Source organism: Dysidea avara, chromosome 8, assembly GCF_963678975.1.
Source record: "Dysidea avara chromosome 8, odDysAvar1.4, whole genome shotgun sequence".
NCBI classification, from domain to species: domain Eukaryota; kingdom Metazoa; phylum Porifera; class Demospongiae; order Dictyoceratida; family Dysideidae; genus Dysidea; species Dysidea avara.
Window position 1 is genome coordinate 26466781 of NC_089279.1, and position 18094 is coordinate 26484874.

The 18094-nt window shown below is 37.6% G+C and overlaps 1 protein-coding gene across 1 annotated transcript in view; it reads right to left on the minus strand.

Annotated features, from left to right (window-relative positions):
* LOC136263419 (nucleoporin NDC1-like) overlaps positions 1-14561 on the minus strand; it is a 53941-nt gene extending 39380 nt beyond the window's left edge. Inside the window, exons 1-3 of the mRNA XM_066057928.1 lie at positions 14428-14561; positions 14248-14368; positions 14092-14193 (exon numbers count right to left, since the gene is read on the minus strand). Coding sequence (XP_065914000.1) covers positions 14092-14193; positions 14248-14368; positions 14428-14466 — 262 coding nt within the window. The 5' untranslated portion in view covers positions 14467-14561. The remainder of the gene's footprint in view (positions 1-14091; positions 14194-14247; positions 14369-14427) is intronic.
* Between the last annotated feature and the right edge of the window lie 3533 nt (positions 14562-18094).

Below are 18094 nucleotides of genomic sequence, written 5' to 3' on the forward strand. Positions count from 1 at the left end.
CTGAGTATATTTGCTAAGATAGACTAGTTGATTGTTGCTAAAGGATAATGAAGGCACAAAATAATTGTTTGGGAGATCGTGGATGCGTATTTCTACTCACAGCATATCAGCCTTTGAACAGACCACGGAACAACAAAGCTACCACAACTATGTTGAAATAGGTTAGTAACTTACAGTCCTAAGTACTTAACTTAATAATAACTTACTTACTGTCCCAATAGCAAAGTTAGTGGCTTAAATTAGTACAAAAATGATAACAGTATGAACTCCATCCCACAATCACAAGTTTTCTAACATTGCGTGTTGAAGCATAGTAACGTATTAATGACGTTTTAATGTATGGATAATGTTCTGATGGCTATTAGCCCACGCTATTAAAACCACGATCGATCTTTAGATGCTGCTGTATAAAAGAAACGGGATGGGTTTTCAGTAGTTCTTTCATGAGTGCGCCCCGAGTGATATATATCACTTATACCACAGGGGCTGCATGGTATTTGCTGATATTGTACACCCACAGCCCTCAGGCTTTGGGTGTATATATCAGCACATCCTTCGCAGCTGTGGTATAACTATTAAATATTGTTAGTACAGTTTAATGGGCAGTACGCCACGAAACAAGATTCATTGAAGCCATATGTGATGACTAATCCTCATGTGTTCAATGCATGATGGCCACAAAACCAACAAGTAGTGCTATAAAGGCCTTTTCACACTACAATCAAATGCGCATCGAAGCCGGATCAGATCATTTCACAATTGAGCTGGATTGATTGCAATGTACATTTAATCTGGCCTCATTTCAATCCACCTACAGGGGTGAATTTGCTGGACTTTAGCCATTAGCTCAATTAACAAGGGGGCGCTGTACAGGTGAAAGTAAAGAAAGAAGGTGGTGAATGTAGCAGTAAGTGGTTGTAACTGTTTTGGCTTGTTTGTTTGCACAAGTATGGTTGCAAGGCTATATCAAGAGTTCATAATATTACCCTCTACACTAATATTATGAACTCTTGGCTATATAGTAGGCTGTGTATATTTATCGGCCGCCCACGCAATTAGTTGATCACTCTTCACAAAGGGTCTGGAGTCCCACTAAAAACACTGTTTGATAAGCTGTCTTAGTTGTTTTATAACTACTTGGCTTCCTTTTCCATGAAAGGAGTTAGTTGCAAAACTGTAGAAAAATGATAAAAGTCTGCTGCCCACGCAATTAATTACATTGATATTACAGATGCAGTTTATACACATAAACTTTAGGTGATTTTCTGCTCCTCCTCTCCTGTTCTGAAGAATTGAAGAATATCGGTAAATATCGGCATATCGGTTACAGGAATAGGCAAATAATCGGTATCGGTAAATGTGAAAAAATGCATATCAGTGCAACACTACTTAGTGTACATACAATCATTATAGTAGTTTTGTACAATGCATCATTTCCATATAAGTACATATACACTGTTTGTATATGACTGAAATATTGTTGCTAATTATTTCAAATACTACTGTGAGGAGTGTAATTAATCTTAAATCATATGCTAGTAATGGTGTTATACAATACCGGACCACTCCACAGGAATGGAATGATGGAATGAAATACTAGGATAGTTAACAATCAATAACTAAGTAACCCATGTACATGCTAACTGCACAACATTAGTTCAAACATTATTACGTGACATACAGAAAACAAAAAAATGATTTTTCCATGCCATATCTCATATTGCATGTTTCTAAATGTTTGAAATATCTGATGTTGCATCTTTGCCACATTATGTTTTGTGTGCGTTCAGCATCATTCCCTTGTGTACACAACCAGAACTTGTTCCACTTCATAACAATTATATCCCAATACAACCTCCAGAGCAGGATCATATCAAATTGTCATACATGCCATGTGCAGATATCCAAAAAGAGCATTATACTCACAACCAATTTCAACCAAAACAGCTGTGAGAATTTGATAAATAGTATACAATAGCATCAGAAAGGTCTGCAATTTCCTAAGGAAACTATATCTCTGCAGCCATCAAAAAAATCATTCCAGTATTCCATTCCATTGGAAGAAGCCAGTGATATCATACATAGCTAATCAGATTTAGAAAATACAATGCCACACAAATAAATACAGATGTGCACGAAGGGTGTGGATAATAGCCTAAATTGGTGTTGTTGTCTTCATTAACTAATGAACAAATCTTCTGTATTACCATTATGTGCATGCTGCTGACCTGGTTTTTAATGCCCAAAACTGCAATATCTGATTTTGGAATTCGAACAGTTAAAGAAGTGCTTCAAGAATTTAAGAAGTGCTTCAAGCATTTTAAGAAGTGCTTCAAGCATTTTAAGAAGTGCTTCAAGCATTTTAAGTTTGCTCCATGTTTGTACTGTCGTAATGAAAATGTGTCAAACTCACACATACATAAATCACAATGTTCATGGCCTACTATGTGCATACGTATATTATCAGATACTATTTCTGTTGCACCGATATCCAAATTAGCTGATTATTCCGATAACCGATATTAAGCAACAAAATTAGCCAATACCAACAACCGATCCGATATACACCAACGCTCATCCTCTTCATTATTAAATATAGTGACATACGTAATTACAGTGGATCCTCACTAATCCGAACAGCTCTGTTCTCAAATTGACAAAACTTTGTTCAGATTAGTGAATTTGTTTGGATTAGTGAACCCATTGATTATAATACAGAACCTAGTTCAATTACTCTAATACAACATACACTTGTTGCAAAATACTCTAATAGAACAGTCATTTGCACTGTTCGGATTATCGAGCGTTCGGATTACTGGAGTTCGGATTAGTGAGGATCCACTGTATTGATATACAGCTCATTCTAGGCTAAGATGTAAAGTTAGATATAAAGTTAGATATATACCACAAGTAAAAGCTACTCGTGGTAAACAGGTTTCAATTACATTTTACTACTGCTATACAGTTGAGACAGATGGCTGCATGGCTTGTAGTCACACCTAAACCATCAACACATAACTAAATTAAACCTTATGTCTAGCCTCCCCCACATCATTATACAACACAGCACAGTGGAGATTAACATCAGCTTTGATTTAATTAATCGGCTAGTAGCCAATATCAGTATCAGCCAATACTGATTATTGAACTGATTATCGGTGCAACACTAGATACTACTGTTTCATTCCATGATGTACAGTGTAAGCCGAGCGCTATCCTTCCGTTGTTCTACAATGAGTAGCATGCGCAACAGCCTAACATATCGGCTAGCAGTAGATAGCATACTTTTTTTTTACATTTGGAATTCTAGGGCTGATCACCCTTAAACACACACAAAACTCATGTGGAATAAGTGTTTACACAAGACTGGAATGATCAGCCTGAGTAACACAACTGGCCTGACTCTATGAACCTGAAAGAATAGTAATTGGGCTACTTGGGGAAGACTCGAATAACCACTGAAAAACAACAGTTGTTCAGTAGTCATATGATAAGACAAACAACAGAGTGCTGTTTTTTTTTCCAAATGATCAGCTACACTTTGTGGCAGCAGCATTAATTGTGATCAGACCCATTGCCATTTAAATGGCAAATTCATTGTCATTATAAAATCAAATGGCAATGAGGTATATAGCTCATTAAGTGTGTGGGATGTGGCAAATGAGCATTGTACAGCTTCATATAATCGGTTCAGTGCTACCATAAATGTTGTCAGTCAGTCTTATTTCCACCATGATGACATATGTACCGAGGATGGATTTCAAGAGTTTGAACACATTTGTGAAACTTTTTGGTGAATACAGCAAGAGTAAATAAGCTTTTGCAACCACAGATTTTTGGAATTACGAAAATGACGAATACTTGAATACTGAAGTATAGCTTAATGAACAATCGTTTGAATACTTAACACCTTTTCATGCCCTTTACCAGGTAATTATTATTGTGACCTTTATAACTACTGACAATCCAAGCATGACAAGTATATAACAGGATTTCAGCTGCTAGTGATGTTCTGTCAATGACAAGACTGAATCCCAAGGCATACTTTCCCATGCCATATGTATGTAATGTACAGTGTCGGTGCTTTTCAAATTTACACAAACTGTGAATAACAACAAACATGGTTTGCAAAACCTAACTTAACAGATTATTACTAGTCCAGACACTAAGCAGTATGCATAGAACTACGTACACATCTGTGGCTGCCATTTCATGATGAGTGCAAAACCATGTATGACATGTACAGTACAGCATTTTCTAAAACCACATACTGCATATGAGTGATTTATGTACTACAATACAGGTGAGACAACCAATGTACACAAAGTCACTTAATATCTTAACCTAGCTACAACACTATGTTCACAGATGAAATTCATGGTTTGTATAATGCTACTTTGCTATGTCAACTACATCTCTTGTGGGTTTATGTGGTATACATAAAAGCCTGGTTCACCAAAACAACTGTAAAAGCAATATTCATTGGTCACTCCAACACTAAAATAGTCAAAAAACAAGGTAAAGACATGTTTTAAGAATTCGCGCAACACATATGTATATCTTGTGTGCATTCAATGGTTTATAGATACGTAGATAGAGGGAAATAGCAACTATGAAGGATATGTGTATAGGTGTGGCCAATAGGAAGGTTCATAGTAGTGGTGCAGCCAAGGAAGTAAAAAGCACATGCCTTAAATTATTAAGCGTGAGCCACTACTGTGAGTTACTTACACGTGTGTAGCAATGGTTTTTGCAATCCTCACTACAATTCACATGATATTTACCATTTTTAACATGTCAGCTCATGGATGTATGACAAGCTTTTAATTAGGCGAACAGAAAGTAGCCAAGAGCCCTTTTACCATACACCCCCTGTATATTGGGAATGATTCATGGAGAAAACATTTGTGAATGGTCTAGGAATTGGGTGCACACCTACAACCAGTCCGTCACAGAGGTACATATTTGATCATTACTAGTTGACCATAACTGACTGTGACATGTTGCACGGATAGCTGGTGGGTAACATTAAGTTGGCAAGACTAAAATGGCATGCCAATACAGTGGGATTAACGCACCATAAAGAATCAGCTAAAAGTAGACTAATGGGGTAAAATTATGTAAAAAAATTTTTATCTATAACCACAAATTTGTATTTTCTTCCGCAAATGATTACCAATACACAACAGCGTTGAAACCGGGTCAGGTCATCCGGGTCAACCAGGTCACATTTTCTCCGGGTCATCCGGGTCCGACCCGGATTGGATCACATGAGAAACCATATTGTTAGTTTGACAACATGGAAACTTATTAACGCTAGTCGTGCAGCTCTTTGTGAGCCACGCCCACTTATTGCATTACAACATATGCTCAGCCACGCCCATTTATTAGTGAGTGCAGTCTGTAGCACGAAACTGTGTCCGTTGCTGTCTGCAAGCTTACGTGGAGCCACGCCCACTTATTGATTGTTGTACGAGTTGTATATAGTCTAGTCTTGCAGCAGGATAAGTACTTTTGTGAGCCACACCCACTTCAATGTATCGGGAAATTGTAATACTAGGTATGCACGAAGCCACACCCAATTGCTGTCTGTTTAAAACTCACAGTAGCTACGTGGAACCATGCAAAACCCACTGATTGATATTTAAATTATAAACTTACCAGCTTAGTTATCATATAACTACTCGTTTACTCAACACGAACCGAACACTCAAAACGTAGTCTCGTACGTCTCGCTCGCTCGAGACTACCCGAAACATAGCTCTTATCGCACTCCTCGGCTTTTATTAATCCGGGTCAATCCGGGTCACATCCAGGTCTGACCCGGATTGCTATCCGGGTCAGTGGGTCATCCGGGTCAGCAGTAGTGACCCGGTTTCAATGCTGATACACAGTATAATGCATCACTGGGAGTAACTAATCACTGTATGTATTTTCTTGAACATACAGTGTGTCGATTATAGACTGTATGTATGTCTTGTCCTGCTGTTTATTTATCCCATTGATGTACATATATGTACATACGTACATATTTGGTTGCACAATGAGTGTACTGACTGCTATATTAGGGTAAGTGACCGCTGTCTAAACCAAAACAGCCAAGTTGTAATAAAAGGGCGTGGCGCCCAAAAATTCAGGATGAAAAAAGTTCTGAAATCAAAAGTGGCGGCTAAGAAATGGCTGTGATGTTAGGTCAATATTTTAATAACGAGAATTTCAGGTGAATGTGTTGACTCCTCCAAGTTTCACTAGTACGTATTTGACACCAAATTCACCTCCATTGTTGTTATTAAAATTTTGCCATTGACCTACTATCACAGCTATTTCTTGGCTGCCACTTTTAATTTCACAAAATTGTTTTTACCTTGGTTTTTTGGGGGTCACACCCTTTTTTTTACAGCTTGGCTGTTTTGGTTTAGAATCACTTCTTTTTGTAATTGCAGGCCACAAAGCCAGGGTTTTCTTTTAACTTTTTTCTTCAGTTTACAAGATAAAGAACTTTCTATATATTTGTGTGTATGCATAGCTTTGTGTTTAATTAATTGCACATTTACAACTGAATAAAAATAATAGTTAATAAGGTGACTTGTTACGTACATAACTGAACCCTTACAGAGTGTTATGTATAGTTATAGCATTAATAATCATTGGCTTCTGGGGCTGGTGCATCCCCTCTTTCCAAACCCTGGATCTGCCCCTGTGTTACACACTGTTGGTTTTTGTATTGTATCTTCATGATCTCAATCTTGATTTCTTTCAAACCACAGAAGGTACTCCTACGTATGACAGTCACTCTAACAACAGACAAATTTTCAAGTGATTTTTCAAAGCACTTTACTCTTTATAGGCGTGACAGAACTTTTGGACCTTATTTTATACAAATAATTGTCATAACATGATCAGATTTCTACCACAAGTAGTGAGATTCACTTTAATAATCCCTAATAACTAGGGCTGGGAGATAATTTAGATAAAAAGATAATCTAGATACCTAAATCACCTATCGTAAATTAGATAATATCAAGATAATAGTAATTCTCTGTAATCTAGTGTATATCAACCACAGTCAGATGAAAAACTTTTGGAAAGGTATCACATTAAATGAGGAACAGGTAAAATTTCTGACTTTACAAGTACTTTACATCAAAACACTGTGTTTACAATATTACATTATTATCAAGATAATATCGATTATCGAGATAAAATGGTTGTCATTTATCGAGATATAGGTTTTAGTATTATCGCACAGCCCTACTAATAACCCCTTTAAGTGTGCCTAATTTCGGTTTTGATTGGAATATGCATTTGTGTTTTATGGCAGATTTTGTAAAGTGCACAAAAAGAAGTAGAAAAGACAAAAACAACGCTTGTATCTCAAAAGTGACTGTGGCAATTTCCTTAAATTTGGTATGTGGACTCCCCTACCTGGCCAGCTACTCTACAGCAAAAATCATAGAGCTACATACATGTGTGAAAATTGCGTCTTTTCTTCCTGTCAATATACCTACAGTATGGCACACCAGCTTCTTAGGCCACACAACACACTACAGCGTGTCTTGATCTTGATCTGGTACCATGTGTCTTGATCTCAATCTGGTGCACTACCGTGTGACTTTATCTTGATCTGGCAAGCCAGTACACATGAGACTGGAGGGACTTAGATACTTTACATTCTTCTGATTTTTGCTGTACAAAGTTACTAACTGGAAAACACTCTCTCTGTACAGTACAGTGGCCTGCCAAGCGAGACTGGCCACCGTCACAAAAGTGTAATGACTATCATGGCAATTGAAAACAACTGTGGGCACAAACACACTAACCTGTTCTTTCATGAAAGTTAACTATAATATTTCTTCCCACAAAGTCAGTAGATGCCTAACACACGCCAGGTTTGATTGGCATTAATGGAAATGGCGTACATTTTCAATAAGTTTGTGAGTTCGTTCATCTGCAATATAATTCCTGGTTATTATTTCTCTCTTGCATAGCTGCACTTCCTGTTGAAGCATTGTATTCATCCACAACATGTGCTTATTATGTACAAGAAATGAGTATACACCTTATAGACCATGCACTTAATAGTAGGGCTCAAACAATTATTGATTTTTAGTATTCAAGTACTCTGCCGTGCTAACAATCAAGTGCTCACAAAGACTAGCTACAGTATACCCATGTTTTATACCAGATTGTAAGCAGATTGCAACTTTTTTCAGAACAGCAGTGATGCACACACGGTATTAAAGATACTGATGTCAGTGTTCCTGTATATTAAACTACACCAAGCAAACTTTTGGTATCATTACATTGTGACAAATACACCATGTGAGTTGGATCGCATAATCTTAACAAGTATTTGAGTACCAGTTTTACTATCTACGTAAGTACCAAAACCCTTAAAGAGTACTCGAGTGTTTGCATTATTCGTTTCAGTCCTACTGAATACAAACATTACACACTATACAGTTGCTGAGACACTAACAGGAACTAGAACTCATACAAAGGAACTCAAATAGGAACTTACTTGTATGCATACGTGTGGCACGAAAATTTTGAAGATGCATACAGTACAGCTATTGTTGACTGATCAAACAATGCTGAATACATCAAGTTGCAACTTAGGGTGGAGAATAGTGTGGGTATATCACATACTGTACCAAAAAATAATAAAAATAAATCATCAATCAGTTTCAAGTGTCCAAGTGAACTATACGTCGATACCTACAGCTACTCTGTATTAGTTCTAGCAAGGGATGCTAGACCATAGAGAAATGGAGCAAAAAAGTTACTGAACAACTCATTGTACTGAAGTTACTATTGTAGCTAAATAATTCAAGCATGTTGTTATACCGAGATATTAAGCCAGTTATATCACTAAGACACAGAACCGGAAGTACATGTCCTGTTATGTAGATAACAGGTGAAAGTCTAATGTGTAGATGGCAATACCAAGTTCTCCTTTTCAACTTTGTAGTGTTCCAAGATTACTGGAACGTTTTGCGGAGTTGTTACCTGTAGCTTGGACTGTAGTGCTTTGCGTTATCAAAGCTCATGCTTGATTACGCTTCTCTGAAGATTAGTTCAGTTTGTTTACAAAGCTGGGTTAGCAGTACCATGAAATAAACAATGGTATCACACTTTCTTGAGTTACTTTTCCGCCTGACAGGGATAATTAATATCTTGTGCATATTGGACCCTGCATACCAGTTATCTTGCTGGTGGTGCCAACGCAATTTTCTTGGCGTTTTTCTACCTCCATCTGTTGTATTGGGCCCTTAAACGTATTCAAAAACATCCAAGAAATAACTTGTTTCGACCACTGCACTGTTGCTTTACAGTTCCTTTAACAGGTATTCTCAAGCGTTCTTTACCACAAGGTCAGTGTAAATTCACTAACTATCTCCTGTAAGGCTTGTAACTGGCTACAGTACAAGTTCTTACCATGTTTCAAGTTGATATGGCATATATGATGTGAAACTAAATTGAGCCTAGCTGTAACATGGACACTATATAGCACCTCACGCTTATTGAAGTTTCTTGGTCTGATGCATTACGATGCAATATAATTGACTAACCACAATACACTAAAATGTATTATATCTACTAAACAAAACAAAATCTAACTAAATTACACGGACCAATCTATCCCACTAGTAGCAAGGATTGACAATAACCAAAGTGTATTTTACTATTTCAGTGGACCTTAACATGGGAATTCAATTTGCAGTCCGGTAAAATGTAAAGTATCCTGACTAATTTTGGTCTGACCGGACCATTTCAGTATCCAAAAATGCTCCAGCCAGGACCACTTTTAGTTGACCCAGGTGGACAAATTATGATTGCCAGAAATGGCATGATGGGACCATTTTTCCTCAGATTCTTTTTTACTGTAATAGAGCAAGGTAAGTCAACGACCATTCCCTTAAATGATTAGAGCAGTGACCACACCCTTCAATGATCTAAATGCATTTACAACCATCAGTTTCAGTTTAGCTGTACAAAACAAGACATGCCTTGATCTACTGAACACACTCTAATATAATAACAACAGTCGTGTATTCTATTAGAACAGCAACACGTGAATTGCTAAAACAACAGGATCCCTACTTCATTCTTTAATTATAAAGTGTACTAACAGATTTTCTTTTTATGGTAAGGCTGATAATTGAGTTGTTACACTAGGGCTGAGACAAATTTTGAAGCTTCGTTTGGCTTCCCTAGATTCCGATGCTGCTTTATCCCTCCAAAGCTTTGTTACCATGGATACTGAACAGATTTTCTTTTTATAGAACACCAGGGTAAGGCTGATAATTGAGTTGTTACACTAGGGCTGAGACAAATTTTGAAGCTTCGTTTGGTTTCCCTAGATTCCGATGCTGCTTTACCCCTCCAAAGCTTTGTTACCATGGATACTGACATGATAAATCAGCTGTACAAGTATTGTTACTTGTGGCAGCTGCCATTTATGTATTTTTGAGACTCTCAGCTATCCAACCCTCGTTTACACATACACTAGTTTATCCTTACCCTCAATATTTGAAATGACTGTTCTATTAGAGTATTTTGAGTACAAGTGTCTATTAGAGTATTTCAATAGAGCTCTGTATGTGCATGGGCTTCAGTTATCTAAATAATTTACTTATCTGAACACTTTTACCACTGCCTGAGACACATTGGGGTTCGAATAAACAAGGGTCCACTGTAGAAAATTTAAACGTGGTAAGTGTAGGGGCTTGTACAGTACCCCTAATAACCATCAATTATGACTGACACAATATAGAAGCTTTAGAGAGTCTATCTGTACATTCGTTCCAGCCCTATGTTACACCAGTGTTGGGCAAGTTACTTTTTACAAGTAACTAGTTACATATTACATATTACTTGCAACTGAACTATTTAGTTACAGTTACATATTACCCATAAAATAAAGTAACTATAATAATATTACATATTATATTACTTTGTGTCCATAGCCTTAAGTTGTCACGTGTGAAACTACCACCTTATCACGTGACGTGATTGCGTTGTTGGACAATGTGCAAATCTTGGTTATAAGTAAGAAGCTGGTGAATCAGTTTCATTCAGTAGGCTTCATTACTTCGTTGTGGCTAGGCATCACTCAGTGGATTACTAACGAGATTAGTAACTTTGTTACTTGTAGTAATAAAATTACGTAATATTGGATTCATTACAGTAACTATATTACTTAGGTAATGCATTACATTTGTAAGTAAAGTAACTTGAGTTATATTACCTATTTTTATAGTGTATTTTGTTATATTACTTAGTTACCACAAAAGTAATAATATTACGTAACATGTTACATAAGCAACGAGCTACTCACAACACTGGTTACACCAATAAAATTTAATACTAATTGGTACTTGTACAATCATAAATATTCAAATGTGTTGTGTAGGAAATATTACTAATGAATATTATTGTGAGGGGACCACTGCTTCATAACTTTGCTAGTTGACTAATTAAAAGTTTAAATAATGTGTCCATTGAAATTACAGAAAAGCATGGAAGCATGTTATGGTCGCATTATTCCCCTAAATGCTACATTAGAGAGTTATTGGGTTGACATTCAGGAAATACACTGACACCGTCATTTTAATTCTTAAAGTTGCTTAGTCCAGAGAAACGGATCTAAACTTAAATAAATATGTAGGTCTTACACAAAGCACTGCAACTTTTGAAAAGTATGCCCTATGGCTACACAATTTACACATTATGCTTGTGATGTAACAAGGATTAAAATGATACCTAGGGTCTTACCCTAACACTAAATGGTGAGGCCAAAACTATGCATGCAAGTAACTTTTTAGTAAGGAAACACACAAAGCCTTAACATATAATGATCCATAACTCGGCGGCAATTGCTCCTATCAACTTGTGACAAGTTCCATTTGTTTCGCCATTATCAGGAAACAATTAAAATTAAACAAATGGAAAGAACTTCTGAAACATGGAAACGCGAGTTGCTGTTGTTAACAATAAGCCACTGTACTAGCAGTGTTCATTTAAACTTCTCCAAGTACGTAGATCAGTGAACAGACTTTTGATCAACATGTAGTTTTAGGATATGACAATGGCTAAACACTTCGGGTTTGAATATTTTACTGCTTGATGTCACTTCAGCCTAACAGGTGCCTTTTGGCATACCGCAGTACTGTATGTACAATGTATTCATCATGGACTTAACTTTGTCCTCTGTGTCTCATTTCTTTCTGATGACAGTGCAAGGTGTTGATTCACAGTAGTTTCTCTGTAGCCGGACTAACTAGCTATCAGGTTTATCATCCAAATTGATTGCAGAAATGCTTCTCGTACTTTTCTTCATTTATATTGCTGTGCACTGAACCGAAGTGTAATGGCTACTTCACTCAGTTAATGATTAGGGTGCATGAAATTAATTTCATGGTATGCGTGGGTTTACCAGTCATAATATGTTACAGAAAAAATATAAGCACAAGGAAACTTCGTGTAGGTTAGAGACCTAGCACAAGGATCTTCGTGGATTTTAAAAACCAAGCAAAGCGAGGTTTTTAAAATATACGAAGATCCAAGGGCGTGGTCTCTAACCGACTTAGAAAATGTATGCATTATATATATGGGCATATAGGTGGAGTCATTGTGGGATTGGGTTATATGTCGTACTGACATCAATGTTAAAAATAATAATCACGGAAGACTGAAGATATTATTGTTGAAGTGTTGAAAAAAAATCGAAGCTCGCACCGCTTCCTTTCGCAAGTTAGACTAATTGGATCTGGCACAGCTGGGAAACGGCAGTGATTGATCAGTGTAAAGAACACCTGTGTCTAAGAAACAGCTTGTGTGGATTTATACAATGGGAAGGAGTTGTCACAAGTTATGCCTTCAGTGGCACCACATTAGCACGAAGAACAGGCACGGTTTATAATATGGACCACACCCACATTACACGTAGCGAAAAATAATTTTCTACAAGGAAGCTTACCTAGTTAGCTCTTGGTAAAGTCCATCCATAGTTTAATAGACGATGACAACAGCCATAAAACACTCTAGAAACAGATGGGCACTAAACAGAATTTTCTGTGATATTTTTGGACTTCTCCGTTCATCATGACAAATGTACGTACAATGTTACATTGTACCTCCCATAATCGAATTCTTTTACGTATGCCTATAAAATGAATAGAGTGGTTAAGCACATGTTGGCCTGGGTGACTGGTCACCCACTGCAGGCTATCAGCCTGATTATGCTTGGAGGGAGCATTGCAAATCAATGATCGAAAGTGAGATTTGTGATGCTTGAGGTCTTTTCTGCTAGCAGGTTTCTAACCATTATAAGAATCTGCTAGCAGGTCTCTAAGTGGATTTTAAAGACCTCATTATCCTCCAAAGATCAAAGCACATTATGCATACCATTTTCTAACTATGATAAAAAGATATTTGAAGGTATATAGCTACTTTACTACATGCAACACAATAATTGTATGCTACCTGATATCATACAGCAATTTATTATACATTAAATACAAATAATTATACACACATGCACATACATGCACCATATCACGCATGCATACATGCACACATACTACACTACACACATCCTTGTCATCAACACACACACACACACACATGCATGCACACACGTGCACTACACAAAGTGAAAGCAAAGCCTACGGCAGCCATATAAAACACAGCTATTGCCGCCCAGCAACCAGCACTGGGACGTCTGTGCATCACTCAGATGCTTGAGCCTTGTGCAGGCAAATCCTCCAGGAGCAGGGCTAGTTACCCACAGGAGGACTGTCCAGGTATCATGGAGAAAGGTCGTGGAACCCAAAGTTCCACAATGACCTCAACACCGCTAAGCGAGACAAGGGCAGTTGGGTGGGCTGCTTCCCCAGTTGATACCAGGCCACCATTTAAACAGCTGGGTAGCAATGTGAGTAAAGTTTCTTGCTCAAGGAAACAACACCACCAAAGTGGCGTAACCAGGAATTGAACCTGGGACTTCTTGATCACCAGGCAGACACCCTAACCACTTGGCTATGTACCTCACACACACACACGCGCGTGCACTACACGCACACATACCTGAACATATTTTAGAATACAGCAACACAATCACAATCAAGGAGATATAGAACAGCACAAAGAACACAATACACCGCAGTGTCATGGTGAACTGAGCCACACCTACAAGGAGGTGGAGCATCGTGCAGCAAAGAAGGTGGAGCTGATGAAACATACCATATAACCAATCAATGGGTTGGAAAACGCTGAAGCAGCACAACAGCCGGTACCCAACTATGATAGGTAGCGAGAACCATATCGACCAGAATATACTTGCCGACGTCCTCCAATAGTACACCTATGGCGCGCAGTCGCATTTTAAAATTGCATGTACACGTAGCGTAATATGTCACTTACCCCTTTAGTGAACCATCGCAACGAAGTCACGTCTGCCATCACTGAGTATGTAAACTACACTCAGATTCACAGACTATCCACAGAGAGACTAACACGAGTGAATTCTAATTAATGATCATTCGGTGTGCTTTAATTAGACGTAAAGTGAAGATATCCTATGGCGGGAATTAAACGTATTTTAGGTTACGTTAGTATGTTCAGATCATTGCAAAGACTTGTTTGGCAGTAAACCTATAGAGAGACCTGATTAAATATCTTGTCACGGTGAGTTTGGCTATTTGTCTTGATCAGTGTTGTCATAACAGCAGGGCCGTAGCCAGTTTTATCTGGATAAGTTCTTTAGATGAAAAATGGACACTTTATGCAGGGAATTGTCCCAAATGTCTCATCCTGGATCCGTTATTGGGGCTTAAATCAGCCAAATTAAAGGGTCTAAAGACCACAAAATCACAAGTTAAATGAGTATAGTGAAGTTTACGTTGCATACTCAGCATCTCCACCCCACCCCCAGGGCGAAACTAATTAGCTGCTTCCCCTACATTTCATATCAAAACCAAGGGGTCTGCAACTCCCTTGAAATCTCGTACAGCCCTCTTTGAAATCTTGTTGAAATCTCTGCTTTTGAAATCTGAAAATTGTTGTAAAGTTCCATTTATTTCCTATATATTTCTGTATTTGAGGCATCATGTATGCTACGTCCAGCATCCTCACAAGTTTGCAGTGAACTCGAGAAAGAATTTCTCGTATTTCCGTATACTATGTAACACGTGATGCTATTCTGGATATCTAAGATTTCAAATGGTCTGAAATCTTGAAATCTTTCCATAGTTGCCTGAAATCTTGAAAAATCGCAGATTTGAAATCTTGTACAGGATTTTTCGGAGTTGTGGACCCCTTGATCAAACATGCTAGTGGGATTTGTAAAGTCAAAAATTAATAGTGAAGTTGCCAGAACTAGTTTGTAGCCGGTGTCAGGAACATTGTACATTACCAGTGTCCTTTGTTTGTTTTCTGTCCTTAGATCATGAAATGGACTGATTATACTCTGTTGGAAAGGTTTCAGGATGGATGGATCATTTCTTCGATTTCTCCAATACAAACTCTATGCATTTTGCATCACTTTGTATTTTCAATAATTGCAAGCTCTAGACGTGATCAAACATCTTAAACTTGGTATCATTCAGCTCATTATGAATTGTAATTCCGCCCAAACAAAATTTGTAATTGCCATGGTCACAGCGTGATTATTGGAATGCGAACTTCGTGATAGGCTCTCCAATGGATTTTGTATTGCATAAGTTGCTACTTACCACCATTTGTTGTAAAATTGCAACCTGTTAATGCTTTAGCATCAATTTAACTTTCATACCATCAGATAGGAGGCTTATGCGTATGCAATGGCGGCCGAACAAAACTGACATCACCTCCAGAACAAAAGTTATGATAAACAATCTAACTTACCTCCACAGATTGCTATGCAAAATTTCAATGTGTGGCCAGGTTAATAAGACGTTTGTTTTAATATGTTCAATCTCGAACAGTTTTAAAAATATGTCTTTAATAGTTAGAAGAATTATAGCTAGCTAGCTGAGTGGATGGTATTGTCCTTGCTATTGTCTGGTATTGGTGGATTGTAGCAAGAAAGCTGGTTGCTTCCTGTTGGTGGACAATTGAGTGAAAATGAGCCGGAGAATCAATTTATTTTATGCTGGTTCTGTTTTTAGTGTAGTCTAAGGTAGTTTTACATGACTGTTACACTATTCTGGAAACTATTGTCTAATTGGACCCATGTAACAAAACCATGTACAAATACCGAATTTTAATAAGGAAATCTACGTAGGAAAATGTAACAGCAGGGTAAAATCAGATGCTTATATATAACACACACAGAGCCAATCCTTGAGCGTGTATGCCTTTCAAGAACATGTGAGAAGCCCTAACATAGTAGCTATCTTGTGGGACACCAAAAATTAAGTCAAATTCATTTCCATTCACCAGCAGTCTTGTGTTTGTTTGTTAACCATTCAACAATGTATCTTGTCTATTGATTAAAAGTCAAGCAAAAGTGTCTGTATGTGCATATATTATATATGTAATAGTGTGGATATACAGGCAAAGCACGAGTGCCCGTGGTATAACTAACAGAAGTTATACAACGGGCACTCGTGCTATAAAATCAAACTATTTGATTTTATTATTGCTAATATAGCAATTTTAAGAGACTAGTGTTAATTATGTTATTTTAATTGCTACATTTACAAAAGTGAAAAAAAAAAACTACTGTTGATGTATTAAAATTGAATCCCACAATCACAGGTTGTTTGGCAAAATTCAATCCCACAATCACAGCTTGCTTGATTCCCTATATAAGAGAAGAGGATAACAGTATAACATCGATTTCTAGATATAGTGTGCACTCCTATTAGGTGTGCAATGTCTCAAGTTAATGAGATATATATGCACTGGTGGCAGTGTGTATATCTCATTAAGGCAGTGTGTAACAAGATATATACCACTTTAGCGTGGGCGTTCAAAGGTGCCACTCAGTGTTTAACTCGCATATTGCCCTGGCAATATCGAAAGCGGTTTGCCAATGACTTTGATACCCAGCCAGTTCAAAGAATCGATGCGCTTTGACTTGTTATATTGAGCGACATAGAGCTTTGTATTGTGGGACTCGGTTTTGTAGAGGTTGCTAAGCTTAGTACATCGGCTAAGATAGAGTAGTTGGTTGTTACTAAAGGATGATGAAGGCACAAAATAACTGTTTGGGCGATTGTGGATGCGTATTTCTACCCACCGCGTATCAGCCTTTGAACAGACCATGGAACAGCAAAGCTACTACTGCTATGTTGAAATAGGTTAGTTCTAAGTACTTAACTTAATATAATAACTTACTTACTGTCCCAATAGCGAAGTTAGTTGGCTTAACTTAGTACAAAAATGATAACAATATAAACTCCATCCCACAATCGCAAGTTTACTAACATTGCGTGTTGAAGCATAGTAACGTATTAATGACGTTTTAACGTATGGGAAATGTTTTGATGGCTATTAACCCACGCTATTAAAACCACAATCGATCTTCAGATGCTACTGTATAAAACAAATCGGATGAGTTCTCATTAGTTCTTTCACCTATTAGGTGAGTACGCCCCAAGTGATATATATCACTTGTACCATGGCTGCAAGGGATTTTGCTGATATATACACCCAAAGCCCGAGGGCCGCATGCTTGGGATTTTGCTGACATATACACCCGCAGCCCTTGGGCCTGCGGCCCTCGGGCTTTGGGTGTATATATCAGCAAAATCCCTTGCAGCCATAGTATAACTATTACATACGCACTTAACGAGATATATGCACTGGTAGTAGTGCATATATCTCTTTAACATTGTGATATGTGATATATATGCACTAGCTTTCCTTTGATCTGAGGTGTGAAAGTAGTACATATATATGTGTATATGTAGCACTGAAGATCCTATTGTAATGTACATACATTCGACCTGCTCCTTATATACTACCTGCCATGGTACCCATTCATTGATCATCTTCCCTAAAATATGTAATAAAGTATATTATTCAGTTTATTCATTGTAACTACAAAACCACTGGAAAATGTTCAGTGGCATTTTGAAACAGGTAGGAAGATACACAATGAGAG